At 37.2% G+C, this 22,535-nt stretch overlaps 1 protein-coding gene across 9 annotated transcripts in view; it reads left to right on the forward strand.

Annotated features, from left to right (window-relative positions):
* Positions 1 to 22,535, forward strand: part of LOC150075824 (uncharacterized) — a 376,562-nt gene that overhangs the window by 250,334 nt on the left and 103,693 nt on the right. For all 9 annotated transcript variants that reach the window (XM_090387480.1, XM_090387477.1, XM_090387479.1 and 6 more), the window contains 3 exons: positions 879 to 969; positions 17,695 to 17,784; positions 21,006 to 21,185. In XM_090387480.1, the coding sequence (XP_090243606.1) occupies positions 879 to 969; positions 17,695 to 17,784; positions 21,006 to 21,185 (361 nt within the window). The remainder of the gene's footprint in view (positions 1 to 878; positions 970 to 17,694; positions 17,785 to 21,005; positions 21,186 to 22,535) is intronic.

Consider the following 22,535-nt stretch of genomic DNA (forward strand, 5'->3'; position numbering starts at 1 on the left):
GACTCCACTAATAACATTAGTCCACGATGAGCAGTGTCCATTGATGTATGTCCATTGATGTATATATGCACCTGTTCTTTTTCTTAGCTACCCTAACACAACCCATGTGTTTACTTGTACCCCAATGATTCCCAGCAGTCTCTGAAATATCCTGCATCTTATTTTCCAGGCTGCGGCTCATTCCAATAGAAGCAGTGCAAGAATCACTTTCACCTCTGCCAGTGGCTACTGTTAATCTATTAGTCCTTGTATCCCCAAAATCTAGCAGTTTTCCGACCCACCTAACACTGCCTCGATAGCATCAGCAAACATTCTTGCACCCTTTCTATTTAAGTGTATCCCATCCCTGTAGAAGCAGTCTCTCCTGTTAACAAGTACAGACCAGGCTGAAAAAAATTCTACCCTTTGAGCCCTGCACAATCTTTCCAGTGCCGAATTGATCGACAGGGCTCTCATCATATACTGCATCCTATCGTGTCTGGGCAGAATTGCAGACACTTTCAAATTCAACCCTAATTCACGGCTTTTTTTCAACAGTGACCTGTACTTGTTAAGTAATTCCGCCGGTCTCGTACTCTTAATATCATTAGTGCCAACGTGTACAACTATATCACCTTTTGTGCCCTTAAAAGATGATATCCGCTCTACAACGTCATCTTGTAGTGCACTGTATTTTGTAAGTGTGACTTTTAGTACACAGCAAAAAACCCTTCATCTAATATAAACTGACTTAAAATGGAAGCTTATGATAACAAAAGGAGTCTTTTTATGTTATATGTTGGAAACCTGTTATTATGATAGCTGTAATAAAACAGAAACAGATTTTGATCAGTAAATATTTATTTATTTATTTTTTTTTTTTTTAACATTTTGGATAGAATGGAAGAAATGGTGCACACCATGCTTCAGTTCAGATCACAGATTGAACAGCTGAAACATGAAAAATCTACTCTAGCTCTATCCTATGAAGTGAGTATTAATAAATATCTAAAATAATATAAGTTTATGAACCTCTTGAAATGCTTCATGTTTGGTTGTTATAGATTATGGATTTTACTTAAATAAGAAACATACTCAATCAAATTGCTTTTTAGTTAACAGTTTATAATTGTCAAATAGGCATATAAGTTTAATATTAAAGTTTAATATCAAAGTTTACAGAATGATATGAAGGTTTGCAGGGTAGGTAATAACAGAAAATGGGATATGATACTGCAACAAGACCTATAAAAATTAGCCAGATGTGCTGACAAGTTGCAGCTGAGGTGTAACATTGAAAAATGCAAGGTACTGCATGTGGGAAAGAGTAATCCCATAATACCATGCATTTGGGTGGTACCACACTCAAAGACCTAGGATATTTTTAAAGATTAATGTGAAGCTCTCTAAGCAGTGTAGATAGACCGGGTCAGCTTAATGACATGGAAGACTGCTACATGGAAGACTGCTACACAAATTGGAGCAGTGTGACATTGGAGGCAAATTGCTGCTATGGATAAAGGGGTGGTTGAGGGGGAGAAGACAGAGAGTGGTAATCAATGGACACTGCTCATCGTGGACTGATGTTATTAGTGGAGTCCCTCAGGGCTCAGTGTTGGGTCCATTATTGTTTTCTGTATTTATAAATGATATTGATGATGGTATATCAGGATTAATGTCCAAGTTTGCAGACGATACAAAGGTTGGCAGGGTTGTCAAGGACACTACTGACACTATGCTTCTGCAACAGGATCTGGAAAGGTTGAGCAGATGGGCTGAGAGGTGGCAAATGAAGTTTAACATTGACAAATGTAAAGTACTACACATGGGAAACAGCAACCCCAGAGCAACGTATCAACTCTATGGTACAACACTGACAGTGGTAGAGAATGAAAGGGACTTGGGGGTGGTTGTGCAGGCAGATATGAAGTTCTCTGAGCAGTGCAGACGGGCTGCAAGAGTAGCTCATGGAGTATTGTCAATGATATACAGGAATTTTTCCAGCAGGGATAAGGAGGTGATTATTCCATTGTATAAGGCGATGGTCAGGCCACACCTAGAGTACTGTATACAGGTCTGGAGGCCTCATTTCAAGAAGGATGTAGAGCTGCTGGAACGAGTACAGAGAAGGGCAACAAGATTAGTGAATGGAACAAAGGGGTGCTCTTACGAAGAAAGGCTTAAGTTTTGCAAATTACAGTGTCTGGAGACTAGGCACCAGCGAGGTGATCTGATAGAGGTGTATAAAGCCTTGAATGGTTTAAGCATGCTCAATGCTGATGGGATTCTTCCTCTAGCTCAGAATAATCACCTGAGAGGGCATAAATTCAAATTGAGGAAAGACAGATGTAGGATAGACGTGCGGAAATTTGCCTTTAGCCAGCGGGTGGTTGGTTGGTGGAACAGACTTCCATCCCTTGTGGTGGAGGTTGATAGCCTAAATAAGTTTAAGGCTCAGCTGGACAGGTATTTTGAACGAACAGAGGGGTGAAGTGGAAGTGGTTTTTTTTTTTTTTTTTTTTTTTGGCTGATGCTGCATAAGCTTGCTTTCTTGCATCAAATGCCTCTACTAATGCTAATGCTAATGCTAATTAGGGGACTGTAGTCTGCATCTGGACCATGAAAAATTTTTTTTGTGGACTGCAAGGTAAATGAATTTAAATCATTAATTTAAATATATAGATGGACTGCTGTTTAACAAACTTCATTATAGCAAATGTTTCTATTATTTCTGATTTGCTGTCAGTTATACAACCATTTCATAAGAAACTCAACATATTTTCTTCTGATTTAAACAATGAAGAGCTGCACTTTCCGTGTATCAAAAAAGTACTGATGGAAGAATTTAATATACAATTAGATAAAAGCAAATACAATAATTTTCTACAAAGACTAAAATATGAATTTGACGAAAGGTGTGTAGATTTCAAAAAAATAGGAAAATTAACACAACTCATCATATGTCCCATTTTCACTTGAACCAAACTAATGAGCTAACAAAATGGTTTAAAAATAATAAGCTGCTGCATGGCAATTAGAAATGACTCCTTTTCAAGATTTTATTTTGAAACAAAAAATGAATGAATTATGATTTATAACAGTTTTGGGGAAAATACATGCGTGAAAAGTATCCTGAAATATGGAACCTCTGTACTCAATTATGCACAAGGTTCAGATTCAGATTCAGATGAGTGATGTCAGTGACACAGTGATTTTGCCAGCAGGGATAAGGAAGTAATGTTCTGTTGTTTGAGACAATGGTTATGCTGTATCTTGAGTACTGCATACAGACCTGGAAGCTTAGTTTTAGGAAGGACATGGATCTGTTACCTAGTGCAGATAAGAGCAACAAGGTTAGTGAATGATACAAAAGGGTACCCTTACCAAAAAAGACTTCAGCTCTGCAAATTGTAGCACAGCATCTGGAAACTAGTTCCCTGTGAGGAGACCAGATTTACTTAAGGCCTTTAAATGGATTGAGTAAATTAAATGTGGATGGAATCCTAACTCTTGCTCAGACAACACAGATAAGGGGACAATAGCATTAGCATAAGTAGAGAGACATACGATGCAAGAAAGCAAGCTTATGCAGCATCAGCCAAAAAAAAAAAAAAAAACTCCCATTTCACCCTTCCATTCGTTCCAAATACCTGTCTGGCTCATCCTTAAATTTATTTAGGCTATCAACTTCAACAACAAAAGATGGAAGTCTGTTCCATCAATCAACTATGCACTGGCTAAGAGCAAATTTCTGCACATCTATTCTACAACTGTCTTTCCTCAATTTGAATCTATGCCTCCTCAGGTTCTTAATCTGAGCAAGAGGAAGAACTCCATCAGCATTCAGCTTGCTCAACCTATTCAAAGCCTAATACACCTCAATCAGATCACTTCGCACTCTCCAGGCGCTGCAATTTGTTCTCCTCACCCCTTTGTTCTCCTCACCAATCTTGTTGCCCTTCTTTGTACTCATTCTAGCAACTCTACATCCTTCCTAAATGAGGCCTCCAGACCTGTACACAGTACTCTAGGTGTGGCCTGACCATTGCTTTGTTCAACAGGATAATCACCTCCCTGTACCTGCTAGCAAAATTCCTATATATCATTGACAAGACTCCATGACCTGCCCTGGCAGCCCTGAGCAAGAGGAAGAATACCATCAGCATTCAGCTTGCTCAACCTATTCAAGGCCTCATACACCTTAATCAGATCACCCCCCAGGTGCCTACGCTCCAGGTGCTGCAATTTGCAGAACTTAGCCCCTCTTGGTAAGAGCACCCCTTTGTTCTCCTCACCAATCTTGTTGCCCTTCTTTGTACTCGTTCTAGCAACTAATCCTTCCTAAATGAGGCCTCCAGACCTGTACACAGTACTCTAGGTGTGGCCTGACCATTGCTTTGTACAATGGGATAATCACCTCTCTGTACCTGCTAGCAAAATTCCTATATATCATTGACAAAACTCCATGACCTGCCCTGGCAGCCTGTCTGCACTGTCAGCAAACTTCATATTTGACTACACAATTACCCCCTGGTCTTTTTCACTTTCCACTTCCCTGAGTGTAGTACCACACACTTGGCACGTTTCTCTTGGGTTATTGCTACCCATATACAGTACTTTGCATTTGTCAATGTTAAACTTCAGTTGCCACTTCTCAGTCCAACTTGTCTAGATCCAGTTGAGTAGCATACTGTCTTTACTGTCGTTAACAACCCTGCCAACCTTTGTATCATCTGAATCTGATTGGTCTACTTGATATTGATGGTTTGAATGTTGATGTTCCTGTTCAGATAGCAAACAAACTGAATGAGTATTTTGCATCTACATTCACACATGAGGAGTTATTAAGGTTTGAAAATGGCAGACGTTTATCAAATTGTAGCAGGGTGCTTAATGATTTTGTAATAATTGAGAGCAAAGTGGAGGAGAAATTGTTGAAGTTAAACATAAGAAAGGCACTTGGGGTGGATGGGATCTATCCAGTTATATTAAAGGAGGTGGCAAAGCAACTAAGCAAACCCTTAGCCATAATTATGGGAGCATCCTTGGACTCAGGGGAGGTCCCCACGGACTGGAGATGTGCAAATATATCCCCAGTTCACAAAGGAGTATTGCAGGGTGACATGAGTAATTACAGACCAGTTAGTTTAACTTCTGTTCCGGGTAAAATAATGGAGTCAGTGGTTAAAGATGCATTGCAGGATCATCTAGACAAGACTGCAGCAATAATTCAGACACAGCATGGATTTGTTAAGGGAAAGTCTTGTCTGACAAATTTGTTAGGATATTATGATGTGGTTACAAAGGAACTGGATGCAAAAAAGAATTTTGATATCATATATTTGAATTTCAGGAAAGATTTTGACACTGTTGCGCATGGAAGACTATTGTACAAATTGGAGCAGAATGGTATTAAGGGTAAGTTGCTACAATGGATAAAAGGATGGTTGAGTGGAAGAAGATAGGGAGAGGTAATCAAAGGGTGCTGCTCTTCGTGGACTAATGTTATTAGTGGAGTCCCATAGGGTTCGGTGTTGGGTCCACTGTTGTTTTGGATATTGATGAAGGTACATCAGGCTTAGTAGTAGTAGTAGTAGTATTATTTATTATATTAAATATAATATAATAAATAGTAGTAGTATTTATTATATTAAAGGAGGCAGCAAAGCAACTAAGCAAACCCTTAGCCATAATTATGAGAGCATCTTTGGACTCAGGGGAGGTTCCCACGGACTGGAGATTTGCAAAGCTATCCCCAATTCACAAAGGGGGATCGAAGGGTGACACGAGTAATTACAGACCAGTTAGTTTAACTTCTGTTCCGGGTAAAATAATGGAGTCACTGGTTAAAGATGCATTGCAGGATCATCTAGACAAGACTGCAGCAATAATTCAGACACAGCATGGGTTTGTTAAGGGAAAGTCTTGTCTGACAAATTTGATAGGATATTATAATGTGGTTACAAAGGAACTGGATGCAAAACATAATTTTGATATCATATATTTGGATTTCAGGAAAGCTTTTGACACTGTTGCACATGGAAGACTATTGTACAAATTGGAGCAGAATGGTATTAAGGGTAAGTTGCTACAATGGATAAAAGGATGGTTAAGTGGGAGAAGACAGAGGGTGGTAATCAATGGATGCTGCTCTTCGTGGACTAATGTTATTAGTTGAGTCCCACTGGATTCGGTGTTGGGTCCAATGTTGTTTTGTATATTTATCAATGATATTGATGAAGGTATATCAGGCTTAATGTCGAAGTTTACAAATGATACAAAGGTTGGCATGGTTGTCAATGACAGTAATGGCAGCGTGCTACTGCAACAGGATCTAGATAATTTGGGCAGATGGGCTAAGAAGTGGCAACTGAAGTTTAAACTTGACAAATGCAAAGTACTGCATATTGGTAGAAGTAACCTCAGAGAAACGTACCAACTGTGTGGTGCTACACTTAAGGTGGTAGAAAATGAAAAAGACCTGGTAGTAATTGTGCAGTGAGATATGAAGTTTTCTGAGCAATGCAGACAGGCTGCCAGGGCAGGTCATGCGGTTTTGTCAATGATATATAGGAATTTTGCTAGCAGGGAGAAGCAGGTGATTGTCCCTCTGTAGAAGGCAATGGTCAGGCCACGCCTTGAGTACTACGTACAGATCTGGAGGCCTCATTTTAGGAAGGATGTAGATTTACTTGAGCATGTACAGAGAAGGGCAACAAGATTGGTGAGGGGAATGAAGGGATCCTCTTACCAAGAGAGGCTTAAGTTCTGCAAATTGCAGTGGCTGGAGACTAGGCACCTGTGCGGTGATCTGATTGAGGTATATAAGGCCTTGAATGGGTTGAGCACACTGAATTCTGATGGGATCCTTCCACTTTTTCAGATTACGAACCTAAGGGGGCATAAATTCAAATTAAGAAAAGACAGATGTAGAATAGATGTGCGGAAATTTGCCTTTAGCCAGCGGGTGGTTAATTGCTGGAACAAACTTTCATCTTTTGTGGAAATTGATAGGTTGAATAAATTTAAGGAGGAACTGGACAGGCATTTGGAGGGAATGGTGCGTTTTTTTTTTTTTTTTGTTTTTTGCTGATGCTGCATCTTAGTGTCGAAGTTTGCAGATGATACAAAAGTTGGCAGGGTTGTTAATGACAGTAATGGCAGTGTGCTACTGCAACAGGATCTAGAAAATTTGGGCAGATGGGCTAAGAAGTGGCAACTGAAGTTTAACCTTGACAAATGCAAAGTACTGCATATGGGTAGAAGTAACCACAGAGAAACGTACCAACTGTGTGGTACTACACTTAAGGTGGTAGAAAATGAAAAATACCTGGGAGTAATTGTGCAGTGAGATATGAAGTTTTCTGAGCAATGCAGACAGGCTGCCAGGGCAGGTCATGAGGTTTTGTCAATGATATTTAGGAATTTTGCTAGCAGGGAAAAGGAGGTGATTATCCCCTTGTATAAGGTAATAGGGGCTTAGGGACTTAGAGGGGTACAGGTATTCTGTGTGTTATCAGTACTCAGTCTAAAACACTGATGGATCCAATATCTTTCTATTAAGACGATTTAGGAGAAGTTCGGTCGGCCTGCCTCCCTAAAATCCACTCATGCACACCTTCTCGATGGTAAGCCCTGTTATGTCACTTAGGTGGCAACGAACATGTAGAGTGGTTCTCTTCAAGATGCCTGGTCAGCGTGAAGAGGAAGAGACCAAACCCTCCAGCATATGACAGACAGCATGATGAAACAAATGGCCCTCAGTCCCTAGCAGCTTTCACTCCCCTGTTACTGCAGCGAGAGGATCAGAGTGGAAGCAGAGGGTACTAAGAATCTCCGGATACAACCAGGAGTCCATGCACGGGAACCGAACTTGGCCTGTTACAACGTAAGATTGCTCATCGGTGAAGACAGGATATTAGAGCTGGAAAAGGAACTAGAAAATGTGAATTGGAATATCATCTGTTTTGCTGAAACAAGAAGAAATGAATCACTTATAAGTTTATCAAGTGGAAATCTGCTGTACACCAATGGAAACAGTGAAAGGAGCGAAGGTGGAGTTGGGTTTCTGGCCCATAAAGATATAAAAAAACAACATTTTGGAATTCAGAAGTACATCACCAAGGGTGTCAAGACTAATACTCAAGATTTCTAAGAGGTACAAGCTAAAGGTTATAATGATTTATGCACCAACATCGAGCCATGATGATGAAGAGGTTGAAGAAATGTACACCGAAATTGAGAGTCTTCTAGATGAGCAGAAAAACCGCTACACTATTATTATGCGAGACTTCAATGCTAAGTTTGAAAAAAGACAAAACACCACAGATAGGGGAACTATAGGAAATTTTGGAATTGGTGAAAGAAATGAAAGAGGTGAAAGACTTGTGGAATTTGTAGAATCTCAAGGATTGTCAGTAATGAACACTTTTTTCAAGAAAAGGGTGAACAGAAAGTGGACATGGAAGAGTCAAAATGAGTTAACAACTAATGAAATCGATTTCATCCTCACTAACACAATATATATCGTGAATAATGTTACCATCCTGAATAAGGTAAATGTTGGAAGCGATCACAGAATGGTAAGATGCACACTTGATATAGATGTAGGAAAGGAAAGGAAAAAACTGACTCAAGTAAATAATATGAATGTCTTTGAGGCAACAGAAGAGGAGAAAAAGCAGTATGTACTGGAACTTAAGAACAGGTTTGAGCTTCTGCAGACTGCTGAGGACCAAGATATCGACGAGGAATATTACAACTTTCTGAAAGTGATAAAGCCCAAGAAACCTATAGGGAAAAAGAAATCCAAAGAAGAAAAATTAGTCAAGAAAGACTTGTTATGATGAACTGAAGGCGACAAATGAAGAGCAAGATAAACACTGACAAGGAGAAAATTAAGTATACTGAGTTATGCAGAGCCATTAGAAAGAGACTCAGAGAGGACATAAGAAGATTTAACAGAAGAAAAGTAGAACAAGCATTAAGGGAAACCAAAGGACTTAAATCAGCAGCCATGAGCAGTAATACAGAAAGACAGAAACAAATGATACTGAAACTGAAGAATAGCGATGGTGTACTTATAAATAGCAAAGAAGGCATGATTTAAATAGCAGAAGACTACTATAGAGAATTATACAAGGAGTAAGGGAATGATGCCAGCAGTGGGGAAGATGGATCGCAAATAGCAATACATAGGACATACCCCATATTCTTCCTGATGAGGTAGAACATGAGTTGAAGAAAATGAAGACTGAGAAAGCTCCGGGGGAAGATGAAGTTACTGTAGAGTTGTTAAAATTGGGTGGAAGAGACATAACACAAAAACTGGCAAGGCTCTTCACAAAATGCATTAAAAAAGGTGTGATGCCTAAGTAGTGGAATAATGCAATCACAGTTTTGCTGCATAAGAAAGGAGATAAATCAGAAATTGGAAATTATAGACCAATTAGCTTGTTATCCCACATCTACAAGTTGTTCACAAGGGTCATTACTAACAGATTAGAAAGAATACTTGATGAGAATCAACCGAAAGAACAAGCTGGCTTTAGGACAGGATTCTCAACTATGGATCACCTTCACGTAATATCACAGCTAATGGAGAAAGCAAATAAATATAAAACACCATTATGCCTGGAATTTGTGGATTATGACAAGGCATTTGACTCCATACAGCATAAGGCAATGTTTTGGTCACTGGAAAGACAAGGCATAGATACCCCATATATTATCAATGATATTGATGAAGGTATATCAGGCTTAATGTCGAAGTTTGCAGATGATACAAAGGTTGGCAGGGTTGTCAATGACAGTAATGGCAGTGTGCTACTGCAACAGGATCTAGATAATTTGGGCAGATGGGCTAAGAAGTGGCAACTGAAGTTTAACCTTGACAAATGCAAAGTACTGCATATGGGTAGAAGTAACCCCAGAGAAACGTATCAACTGTGTGGTACTACACTTAAGGTGGTAGAAAATGAAAAAGACCTGGGAGTAATTGTGCAGTCATGGGTTTTGTCAATGATATATAGGAATTTTGCTAGCAGGGAAAAGGAGGTGATTATCCCTCTGTATAAGGCAATGGTCAGGCCACACCTTGAGTACTGCGTACAGGTCTGGAGGCCTCATTTTAGGAAGGATGTAGATTTACTTGAGAGTGTACAGAGAAGGGCAACAAGATTGGTGAGGGGAATGAAGGGATCCTCTTATCAAGAGAGGCTTAAGTTCTGCAAATTGCAGTGGCTGGAGACTAGGCACCTGCGCGGTGATCTGATTGAGGTATATAAGGCCTTGAATGGGTTGAGCACGCTGAATTCTGATGGGATCCTTCCACTTGTTCAGATTATGAACCTAAGGGGGCATAAATTCAAATTAAGAAAAGACAGATGTAGAATAGATGTGCGGAAATTTGCCTTTAGCCAGCGGGTGGTTAATTGCTGGAACAAACTTCCATCTGTCGTTGTGGAAGTTGATAGGTTGAATAAATTTAAGGAGGAACTGGACAGGCATTTGGAGGGAATGGTGTGATTTTTTTTTTTTGGCTGATGCTGCATAAGCTCATGCATTTGCTTTCTTGCATCACATGCCACTACTACTACTACTACTACTACTACTACTATTATGATTTTGAAGAAAATATATGAGAATGCTACCTCCTTTATTAGACTAGACAAAGACAGTAGCAAATTTAAAGTTGAGAAAGGAGTTTGATAAGGAGACACAATATCTCCGAAGCTGTTTACTGCTGCCCTTCAGGAAGTTTTCAGAAGATTAGACTGGTCACAGAAAGGAGTCAGTGTGAATAGAGAGTACCTAAACTATTTACGATTTGCAGATGACATTGTGGTCATAAGCCACAATCCCAAAGAATTAGAGAAAAATCTTACTCATTTATGGACAGTTAGTAAGGATTTTGGACTAAAGATGAATATGGCTGAAACAAAAGTAATGATGAACAAGTATGCCACAGAAAGGGACATAATGATTGAAGGAGCAGTAATTGAAAAGGTGGAGTCATGTACTTATCTGGGACAAGTTATTAGCTGTAATAATGATAAATGGCTGGAAGTCAAGAGAAGAATAAATTTTGGATGGATAGCATTAAGGAAATATAGTCACATACTGAAGAGCAATGTCCCAGTTTGTCTGAAATGTAAAATAATGAACCAATGTATACTCTCCACCATGACTTATGGAAGTGAAACTTGGGCACTCACCAAAAGAATGGAAGAGAAGCTGAGAACTACACAGCGAAGAATGGAACGAATTATATTGGGAATCAGACTGTTAGATAAGAAGAGAAACACACAGATTAGGCAGCATTAGCATTAGTAGAGGCATTTGATGCAAGAAAGCAAGCTTATGCAGCATCAGCCAAAAAAAAAAAAAAAAAAACCACTTCCACTTCACCCCTCTGTTCGTTCAAAATATCTGTCCAGCTGAGCCTTAAACTTATTTAGGCTATCAACTTCCACGACAAGGGATGGAAGTCTGATCCACCAACCAACCACCCGCTGGCTAAAGGCAAATTTCCACACGTCTATCCTACATCTGTCTTTCCTCAATTTGAATTTATGCCCTCTCAGGTGATTATTCTGAGCGAGAGGAAGAATCCCATCAGCATTGAGCATGCTCAAACCATTCAAGGCTTTGTACACCTCTATCAGATCACCTCGCTGGTGTCTAGTCTCCAGACACTGTAATTTGCAAAACTTAAGCCTTTCTTCATAAGAGCACCCCTTTGTTCCATTCACTAATCTTGTTGCCCTTCTCTGTACTCATTCCAGCAGCTCTACATCCTTCTTGAAATGAGGCCTCCAGACCTGTATACAGTACTCTAGGTGTGCCTGACCATTGCCTTATACAAGGGAATAATCACCTCCTTATCCCTGCTAGAAAAATTCCTATATATCATTGACAATACACCATGAGCTACTCTAGCAGCCCATCTGCACTGCTCAGAGAACTTCATATTTGCCTGCACAACCACCCCCAGGTCCCTTTCATTCTCTACCACTGTCAGTGTAGTACCACAGAGTTGATATGTTGATCTGGGGTTGCTGTTTCCCATGTGTAGTACTTTACATTTGTCAATGTTAAACTTCATTTGCCACCTCTCAGCCCATCTGCTCAACCTTTCCAGATCCTGTTGCAGCAGCATAGTGTCCTTGACAACCCTGCCTACCTTTGTATCGTCTGCAAACTTTGACATTAAGCTTGATATACCCTCATCAATATCATTTATGAATACAGGAAACAATAATGGACTCAACACTGAGCCCTGAGGGACTCCACTAATAACATTAGTCCACGACGAGCAGTGTCCATTGATTACCACTCTCTGTCTTCTCCCCCTCAGCCACCCCTTTATCCACAGCAGCAATTTGCCTCCAATGCCACACTGCTCCAATTTGTGCAGCAGTCTTCCATGTGCAACAGTATCAAAAGCCTTTCTAAGATCCAAGTATATAATATCAAAGTTATTCCCTGCATCCAGTTCCTTTGTGACTGCATCATAGTATCCAATCAAATTGGTCAGGCAAGACTTCCCCTTAACAAAACCATGCTGTGTCCGAGCTATAGCTGAAGTCTTGTCTAAATGATCCTGCCGTGCTTCTTTAACTAGTGCCTCCATTAATTTTCCTGGAACCGAAGTTAGGTCTATAATTACTTGTGTCAGCCTTTGATCCTCCTTTGTGAATTGGGGTGACATTTGCACATCTCCAGTGCAAGGAAGCTCTCATAATTATGGCTAAGGGTTTGCTTACTTCCTTTGCTGCCTCCTTTAATATAACTGGATAGATCCCATCCACCCCGGGTGCCTTTCTTGTGTTTATCTTCAACAATTTCTCCTCCACTTTACTCTCAGTTATTACAAGATTCTCTAGCTTACTGCTAGAGTTGAATACACCTCTTACTTTCCCCTCGCTAAATAACTCCTCATGTGTGAATGTCGATGCAAAATATTCATTTAGTTTGTTAGCTACCTGAGCAGGATCATCAACAGTTGACCCATCGATATCAAGTGGACCAATCTGATTCAGCCCCTTCCTTCTAGAGTTTACATAAGTAAAGAACTCTTTGCTGTTTTTCTTTGCATCCCAAACTCAACAGCAAACTCAAGTAAAGGATATTCTTCTCAAAACTAAAGAACTAAAATGGTCTTAGGCAGGACACATAGCTTGAAGACATGATGACAGATGGACTAAGAAAATAACAGAATGGTACCCAAGAGGAGCTAGAAGAAAACATGGAAGACAACGGTGGAGATGGATAGATGAAATTCATGAGTTTGTGGGTAGTAAATGGATGGCCATTGCAGAAGACAGAAGGAACTGGAAAGTTGCTGGAGAGGCCTTCATCCTGCAGTGGATTGAAAATGGTTGATGATGATGATGATGATAAGGCAATAGTCAGGCCACACCCTGAGTACTGTGTACAGGTCTGGAAGCCTCATTTTAAGAAGAATGTAGAGTTGCTGGAACGAGTACTGTGACGGGAACAAAGTTGGTGCTCTTATAAAGAAAGGCTTAAGTTCTGCAAATTGCAGCTTCTGGAGACAGGCACTTGCAAGGCGATCTGATTGAGGTGTATAAGGCCATGAAGGGATTGAGCAGGCTCAATGCTGATGGGATTCTTTCTCTTGCTCAGATTACAAACCTGAGGGGGCACAGATTCAAACTGAGGAAAGACAGTTGTAGAGTAGATGTGCAGAAGTTTGCCTTTAGCCAGCAGGTAGTTGATGGCTGGAACAGACTTCCATCTGTTGTTGTGGAAGTTAATAGCTTAAATATATTTAAGGCTGAACTAGAGAAACATTTGGAGTGACCGGATGGATGAAACGGGAAGTTTTTTTTTTTTACCCTTTCTTTTTGGCTGATGCTGTATAAGCTTGCTTTATTGCATCATATGCCTCAGCTAGTGCTAATGCTAATATTTCTGTATATGCTTGCACAACATGACTCATCCTACATATGATATGATTTTTCTTTCTTCAGATATGATCTCTGAAATTTGCCTTTCTTGTGAGATTGGTTTGTTTGTGTAGAGATTTATTAGGTGCATCAGCAACAATAGCCATAGTGCATCAGTGAGATTGGTGTGGGAGGGAGAAAGGAAGAGCTAAGGTTTACACTCTCTCTAAATAATTATTGTGAATGTATTTGTGATATTAAAATTATTGCAAAATATTGATGAGCTTCCTTTGGAGAATAGTAGTTATATTATTATAAAAGAAAAGAATTACCTAAAATTTTTTGGAAAACTTTAAGTAGAATCTTCATACCTTCTTAAAAATTAGTTGAAGAGAATTTATGACATACTTCCTTAATTAAATACTCAATAGTTGCAGATACTGACACGTGTGTGCGCCCGCCTGTGTGCTTGCATCCATGGGTGCGTGTGCTGTACTTTGAATGTGACAAGTCAGCTTCTGCTGGTTGTGAAAACTTGGTAGAACCGTAGTTATTCAAAACAGTTGGGACGAAGAGTATTTCAGATAGCCAGTTTTTTTGGGTAATTTTAAATGCACTATGTCTATAGTATAAAAGCGAAGTAATGAAAACAAATACAGTAAATGCAATTTGCCTTTATTATCAGATTGTGTACTGTACTGTACACTATATGCTTATACATGAACATAAGCCTGTAGAGTACACAAGTGTTAAAGATTTCATTGGCTCTTGATTACATTGTATGTATATTCATCATGATGTAGCCTCTTCCTTTTTTAAATTTCTGTCTAATTTGGATTGGTATTAATGATGAAACAATTTATTTCCTCATCTGTCAAAAAAAAAAAAAAAAAAAAAAAGTAGTCTGCATTGTTTCAAAAATAATCTACAGCTAACATGCAGTTTCTGCTTTGTCTGTACAAATTATTTATCACAGAGTTCATCAACTGTACATGCAATAAACGTTGTACTAGGTTTCGAAAAGTAAGGTAACACATTTTTTCTCTCGTTGATGTTTAATAATACAAAGTTAAAATTACACACCAAGAAATAAGTGAACTTGCACTACTTCTCCACAAAGTCTCCAGCGTTATTGATGCACTTGTCCCAATGATGGATCAGTTTATCAATACCAGTAATGAAGGAGTCCATGCCCACACGCAGTAACCAACATCACACCTCCTGATGAATTTCCTCATCCATGGTGAAATGCTTTCCTGAAAGGTGTTTTTTCAGAGGGCCGAACAAATGGAAGTCTGAAGATGCTAAGTCTGGGCTGTAGGGGGTATGTGACAGAGTTTCCCAACAATTATGGCGCAACCACTCACGAGTGGTGTGGGCAGTGTGTGGAGTTGCATTGTCGTGCAAAAAAATCATGCCGCTTATCAGGAGTCCTGGTCGTTTGCATCAAATGCAGGCTTTCAGTTTTTGCAACATTGCACAGTAAAGCTGTGCATTGATTGTTCCTTCTGCAAGAAATCCACCAACAGAATGCCTTGGCGATCCCAGAACACTGTGGCCATGACTTTTTTGAACTGGAAACAGTTTTGAATTTTTTGCGCACAGGAGATTGTGGATGTTTCCAGGTCGTTGAGTCTTGTTTGCTCTCTGAGGTAAAGTGATGAACCCACGTTTCATCTGCTGTGACCATGCAAGCGAGAAAATCCTCTCCTTTGTTGCTGTATTGCAACAGGTTCTCCAAACACATTCCCATGCGTTTTGCTTTGTCCTCCCCTGACAATTGTCTGGGCACCCAACGTCAGTACACCTTTCGAAAGCCAAGGACATCGTGAACGATTTTGTGAGCAATCGACTTACTCACGTTCACCATTTGTGCAGTTTCACTTGCCTGTTTTCTAGAATGATGCCCTTAATGCGTGAAAAGTTGTCTTCTGTCCTAGATGAAGGCCTGCCCGCCCGATGTCGATCTTCAATGTCAACACAGCCCGCTTTAAATTCATTGCACCAAAAACACAACTGCTTCTTTCGCCATACACAGCAACCAGTTCACAGTGAATATCACTTGGTGAAGATCCTTTTGCTTTCAAAAAGCAAATAACTTCACAAACACCTGTTTTGGACCACACTCGCACAGTAGCTGCCATTTTGCAACTGGAATCTGCTGTGAAGCGACAGTACTGCAGCCCTGAACTGGTGGTCTTTTTGAATGTTATTAATCAGTCTATCTGTCCACCGCATTTAATTTCATTCCCTTTCACCATTATTAAGAAAAAAAATGTGTTACCTTACTTTTCGGAAACCCCTTGTATTTTTGTCTCCACAAATTATTTATTGCAGAGTTCATCAACTCCTGTTTGCAGAAAGTTAAATTTGAGGGGCTAAGGAACTATATAAATAAAAACTTAACGAACAACAAGGTGATGTATGAAAACTAAGAAGTTTGATATCTATGAAAAAACCCAAGCAGACTGGGATTATTATGAGTGCTACCTCAATATAACACTGACCATACTGATGTAATACATAAATATCTGCTGAAAAAAAAAAAAAAAAAATTGCAAATTGAATACTAATAAACTTCACTGTTAAAAAAAAATAATATTACATATTATTTTTTTTTAACAGTGAAGTTTTTATGTATTATATCAGTGTAGTTAGTGTTATACAGAGGTGATCTTTGCTTCAATCATTCATTATGCTTGTTTAAGGGGAATCATGATTTTATTATATCTCTATGATAATTTTGTTTTTTACAGCTAAATATTAAATGTGTAAATTCCAGAAAATGAATGAATTTAAGATAAAAATAAAAGTGAAAAAATTTTAGATAATCAAAATATCAGAAAACTGGAATTCTACTATAACAAGTTTGGAACTGAGAGAAGATGAAACTTTTAATTTTTAAGAATGTGTAGTCTGGCTGGCTGACTGCCTTTAGCTATAGAAGTTTCATCAACAGTTTTGATAAAAATTCTATAGTTAAAGACATTAAGATTAAGATTTACAAGTGTCAATTCATGGTATATGAAACTAGTGGTTACAGCTTGTGTTTTGATTTTTGAAACTTTAAAAAACCATTACCTATTATTGGTAGAGGCTAAACTATACTCATAAAGATACTATAATCATATAATTCTGCACTTGTCTCACCCATGCAAAGGTATAGCAAAATGTGATGTGGTGTGTGTGTGTGCCTGTGTAGGTAACAAAGCATTCACTATGTTGTGAGCTACTCAGTGAATGATGCTTTGTTCTGAAACCCATCTGAGCCGATATGGTTCTGAACTATTGATATCTACTATTGAACTTGCTTGGTTTGATGGCTGGCTATAAGCAGTTACACCACCATACGAGGTTGAAAAATTACATATTGCATGTAGAGTGCAGACATGTAATTGTGTGTTGGAGTAAAAAATATTTATTTATAGGAGGTTATAGCAAAGTACAGAGTAAGTAAAATAATTTTAATTTATACATTGTGCTAATTTCATTTGATAAAAAAAAAAAAATGCGGTTGTGCAAATATGCAACCTGGCCATAAGGAGTCATTGATATTTACTACTTTACCCAGAATCTTTTAGTTTCAGCTTTGAATTCATTTGGGATAAGAGCTTTTGCTTGTGTTAATCTGGAGATGTACTATACGCTTCTCAATAGCTTTTTATACTTTTTGGGATCATTATTAATTAATATGTTCTTAAATTTAATATTTTACTTAATTGTTATGGTGTATTTGTTGTCTTGTTAAATTGGCTTTAGAAGATCTTTGAAGTAAATATGAATGTCTGCTTGTCCCATTTAGAGCAAGATCAGAAAATACCAAACTTGTATTGCCTCTTTAGAAAAGGAAAACTTCATGCTGTTGAATGAACTGAAAAGTTTGGAAGCATCTGTAAGTTTCAAGTAGATGTATAAATTTCTACTTCATGAGCTAACTTGTTTGCATAAAATATATATTATATATATAATAAATAAATAATAAATTATTTGCATAAAATAGTTACTAAAATAACATGTGATTAATGAACTGGTATTTGTTTCCTTTATGGTTTCTTATAGTGAGTCTGACTCATTGTAGATAAAATTTCTTATAAAAAATGAGTATCCTCCCATCTTTCACTACCAAAAGAAGCTGAGGTACTGAAATGCATTACTTCAAGGCCAGTACAGGCAGTAATGATCTTTGAATGTATACCCATTTCTGGACTGAATCTGTTAATGTTCAAAGAAACAATGATGCTTTATCAATTGTTATAAAGAGCATCTTATGCACTAGCTAATATTCAGTTGCCTTGTTCACTTGAACAAGGCAACTGAATATTACAAGTGAACACCTTGCTATTTTTAGTTTATCATACTCTCACTTGTAATCTATTTTGTTTGTGATTGGTATAAATACCAATCACAAACGCTTTCCCATGTTAGTCACATGATCTGACCTAGATGTTTAGTAAGCAGACTTTATTAAATAAAGACACTTAACTCAACAAACACTTAAGGTTTTTGTCAGAATTTAAGTAATTTAAAGTATAAAAAGAATTTGCAATTAACTAGATAATACTGCCCAAAAGACAATGTTCAAATGTTAATTCAAAATTGTTTTCTTACAAAAGATTGAAAATTCCCTTACCTACGTAAGATGGAAACTCAGCCTGCTCACTAAGAAATCTCTAAAATCTCTTATAGAACTGGAAAACCAGGACTTGTACTAAGTTTTTCCAAAAAATGAACTTTAATTCTAATTGGTATGGAGTTAAGACCCAAATTTAAATAAATGATTAATTCAGTGATCCCATCCAGAACAAGGTTAAGCTTGAGTATGATGTGTGACAAAACATTGTTTTATAATTTTTACCTTCAAAATAGAGTTTTTTTCACTATTTTTCACAAATTGATAATTTCACCCATACTCATGGTAATTCTATTATTCAGTTATCTATAGCAATTCAAAATGAATCAATCAGATATAGACTGACTATCTTATATAGGCTGACTAAGTTATATATGAGGTGTGATCAAGTTGGGGATAAACTGAAATTTGAGAAATAATGAAGCTTACCAGTTATTCAAATGAATCTTCTTCAGAGTAAACTCCTTGTAACTATATACATTGATTCCGGTACATATTCAACTTCTGGCTGTTTTCCTGATAGGCTTCTTTTGGAATTGCTAATAGATTCTGAATAATTTCCTTGGTTTTTACAAATCTGTTACCTTTCAAGAAGGTTTTAAGCTTGAAAAAAAAAAGGGGGGGGGGAGCTTAACCTGGTGAATATGGCAAACTACAGTGATGATGGAGGGTTTCACAAGAAATTCTTGAATGAAAAGTTTTGAATATGAAAAGGTATTGTCATGATGCAAATGCCAGTTTCCTGAAACCCACTTTTCCTCACTGTTTTCTCCAAGCATCAAGCAATTACATAAGAATTGTGTTAGAATATTCTTGGTGTTCACTATTTGACAATGTAGAACAAATTAATAATGAACAATGCCCTGTGAATCAAAAAATGCTATAAGCATGTCTTCACATTTGATCAAGATTGTCTTGCTTTTTTGGACCTTGAAGAAGGTAGAATCTTCCATTGAGATAGCTAGACCTTAGGGAATTTACATTCCTGGAGCATTGAAATAAGAACTTTTTTAGTTTTCTACCCTATTCTTGTTATTTTTCTAATTAAGAATGCTCTTATTTTTCTGTTTTGGGATCTATTAGAGCAACTTGAGGGAAATCGAGGCACTATTTCTGCCCTTTTTTTGTATTTCATTCTTCACCTCAATGCCCATTAAGTACCCACCCTCATCCTGAAATAGCTCAGTGATAGTCACTGTTTCATTCCTCTCCTGCCTGCTGTAGCATTTGATATTGTTCATTTCTTACATAAACATCCATTTGGTTATGATCATTTGTTCTCTGAGGAAGGTACTTAAATAGTTCAGTATCAGTCTTCAGGGCCAGTCTTGCATGGTTTTAACTTGAAATGTTCCATTCTCATTTGGAATAGTTTAGTAATGACCTAACAATGGGCTTTAATTTTGGTAATTTTAGGAAATAAGTTTTTAATCCGTGTATTTTTAATTTTTGTTCAGCTCGCATTTTTTTATATTTCAGTTAACATACATTCTGTATTTCTTTAGCATTACTACAATTTATTTTCATCTCAATTTTTGCACCTATATTATACATGGAGTTATTTGTGTGTGTGTAAGGGACGATTTTAAGTTCATTTGTGTAATTTTTTGTTAAAAATTTAAGTTAAAAATTTTGTGTTTTTATTTGTGGGTTGGTTTGTATTTTAGGATTGGATTTAAAGTGGTATTCTTATCAAGATAAATAACCTGATGTAGACTGAAATTTTTTTCGTAATACTTCATGTTCAGTTGGTCTTGCAAATACATAAAGCTAGGCTCTGATTTCTTGTTTAAGTGACAAGGAATACAAGACAGTATTCAATTTATCTTTTAATAAGTTTCATTTTTCTGCCCAGATTTCATAAATTAATGATACACTGAAAATTATGAAACAACTAGTTTCATTATAATTACCTTTAATTTAAAATAACAAGCCCAGTTGAAATAACAAAAAGCACAGAAAAACCTCATCTTTCTTTTTATCCCTTCATAAACTGCATGGAAGATTGCATCTAAAAATTTCATTCTCACTGACTGTCAAAATGATTTTAACTTAATTCTTCTGTTAAACAGACCAGTAAGTTTCAAAAAAGGCTGTTATATTAGTGTCTTAGAGCTTTTAAATAAGTGGCTGATTTCTCTTTCACAAACATCATTTATTTTTCCCTAAGAAACTTATTGATGCACAATGTTCTGTTCTGAGTAACAACAAGTCCATAGCTTTTTTGTATATAGTTTAACCTGTGCATACTGATAAAATGGTATATAGAAAGAAGAGCTAGTTCCTCTGTGTGTATTAATTATACACCTCTACTGAAAAGCAGCATTAATTATTTTGAACCAAGATTTAAATTACAGAGTAGTTATAGAAGGTATCTACATTATTTTTTCCAAAAAGTATTATTTGGCATTGAGAAAAGTATATTTAAGTTTGTGTCCTTCTCATATTTAGTTATTGCTTTATTTTTATTTGGTTTTTATTAGAATAAAAATTGTCAAGAAGAAAGAGAACGGTCCTTCAGTAGAGTTTTGCTTGAGAGATTACAGCTTGTGGAACAAGAAAATTCATCTTTGGTGTTGGAAAATGAACAGCAAAGATTGCAGTATGAACATTGTCTTGATGATGTTGCCAATCAGGTTGTTCATGCCTTGTTAGCCCAAAAGGCAAGTATATTATAACTTCAAATTATAAACAATTTTTAACATATTCAGATGAAATATTGATATATTCCATATTTATTATGGAATATATTTCACTTATTTGCTACTGTTATGTGAAAAAGAAAAAAATTGAAAGACAATAAGCAATTCTTTTCGTCCTTGGAATTTCATAAAATCTTAATTTTTAACAAAATCTGTGGTTTCCTGCTTCTTCTCCTTATTACTAATTCAGAATTATTTGATTCTTTTATGTATTACTTGAAAGTCCTAACATAAGTAAGATATATCTATGGATATCAGTGAACGACACAACATTTCTTTACTATCCGTAGATATTTGATGCTTATGCCTTGAGGTATAACCACATTCATTTCACTTACTTTCCAGTGAGAAAAAATGAAGTGTTGAGACATGTTTAGACTTTCGATACCAATTTTTTTGATTGGCTGTTGAAAAATTACACTAATATGGGAAGACTACATGCAGCTAATGATGAAAATGCATGGGGTGGCTTATATTTTTACAAAATAGATGGCTCCCAGCAACAAACTGAACTTCTTCCAAAATAAAAAAAAGGGGTATTTAAAAACAGCGGTATCCTTTATGATTAATATTGAGGCCAATTATAAAGATATGGAAGGCCTAAGGCCCTCCATATAAATACAGGTTACAGGTTGTTGATAACATTGTTTCTGTTTGCACTTTTTTATCATAAATCTAATTTCATTCCAAAAATATTGGATGCCCTACCCAATTTGTATTCACATTTTGCAAAAGAAATATATTCAAATCAAGGCATCATCAGTATGGTCACACATCAACTTTTGTTTCCTTAAATATCATCACCACAGTCAATGACCAAAATTCAATGTCAAGATGGGCTTTTAAATGTGTTTTACATGATATAATTTTCAAAAGTACTTATTCTTGATGTTCAAGAAGCTGTGGCTGTGATAGCAGGAACTATGGAAATTGCAGAATTGGCCATGGCTACAACATCTATAATTTATAAGGAGTGATCAAAAGATGGTTGCATCCACTTATAGGGGATACTGCAGGAGAGGAACTGGACTTTTATGTAATTGTGGGATACTTTTATACTTTCCTTGGCCAAAATCGACCAATATTTCCCATATTTGCTTGAACAATGCATAAGAAACTGCAAAATATGCAATTTCACTGCCATCACCTATATGCAAACCACTTTTTTCAGCTAAATATCAGAACAAAGATTACAATAGTGTTAGAGTCAAATTGGATTATAGAGGATTTAAAACAGGTACTGTGAGCTAATGAATCCTAAAGTTCGTGCTTTATGCATAATCTTGGGATGTTCTCATGGCATGGCATGGG

Source organism: Mastigoproctus giganteus, chromosome 13 (assembly GCF_048544385.1).
Source record: "Mastigoproctus giganteus isolate SK-2022 chromosome 13, ASM4854438v1, whole genome shotgun sequence".
Taxonomy (NCBI): domain Eukaryota; kingdom Metazoa; phylum Arthropoda; class Arachnida; order Uropygi; family Thelyphonidae; genus Mastigoproctus; species Mastigoproctus giganteus.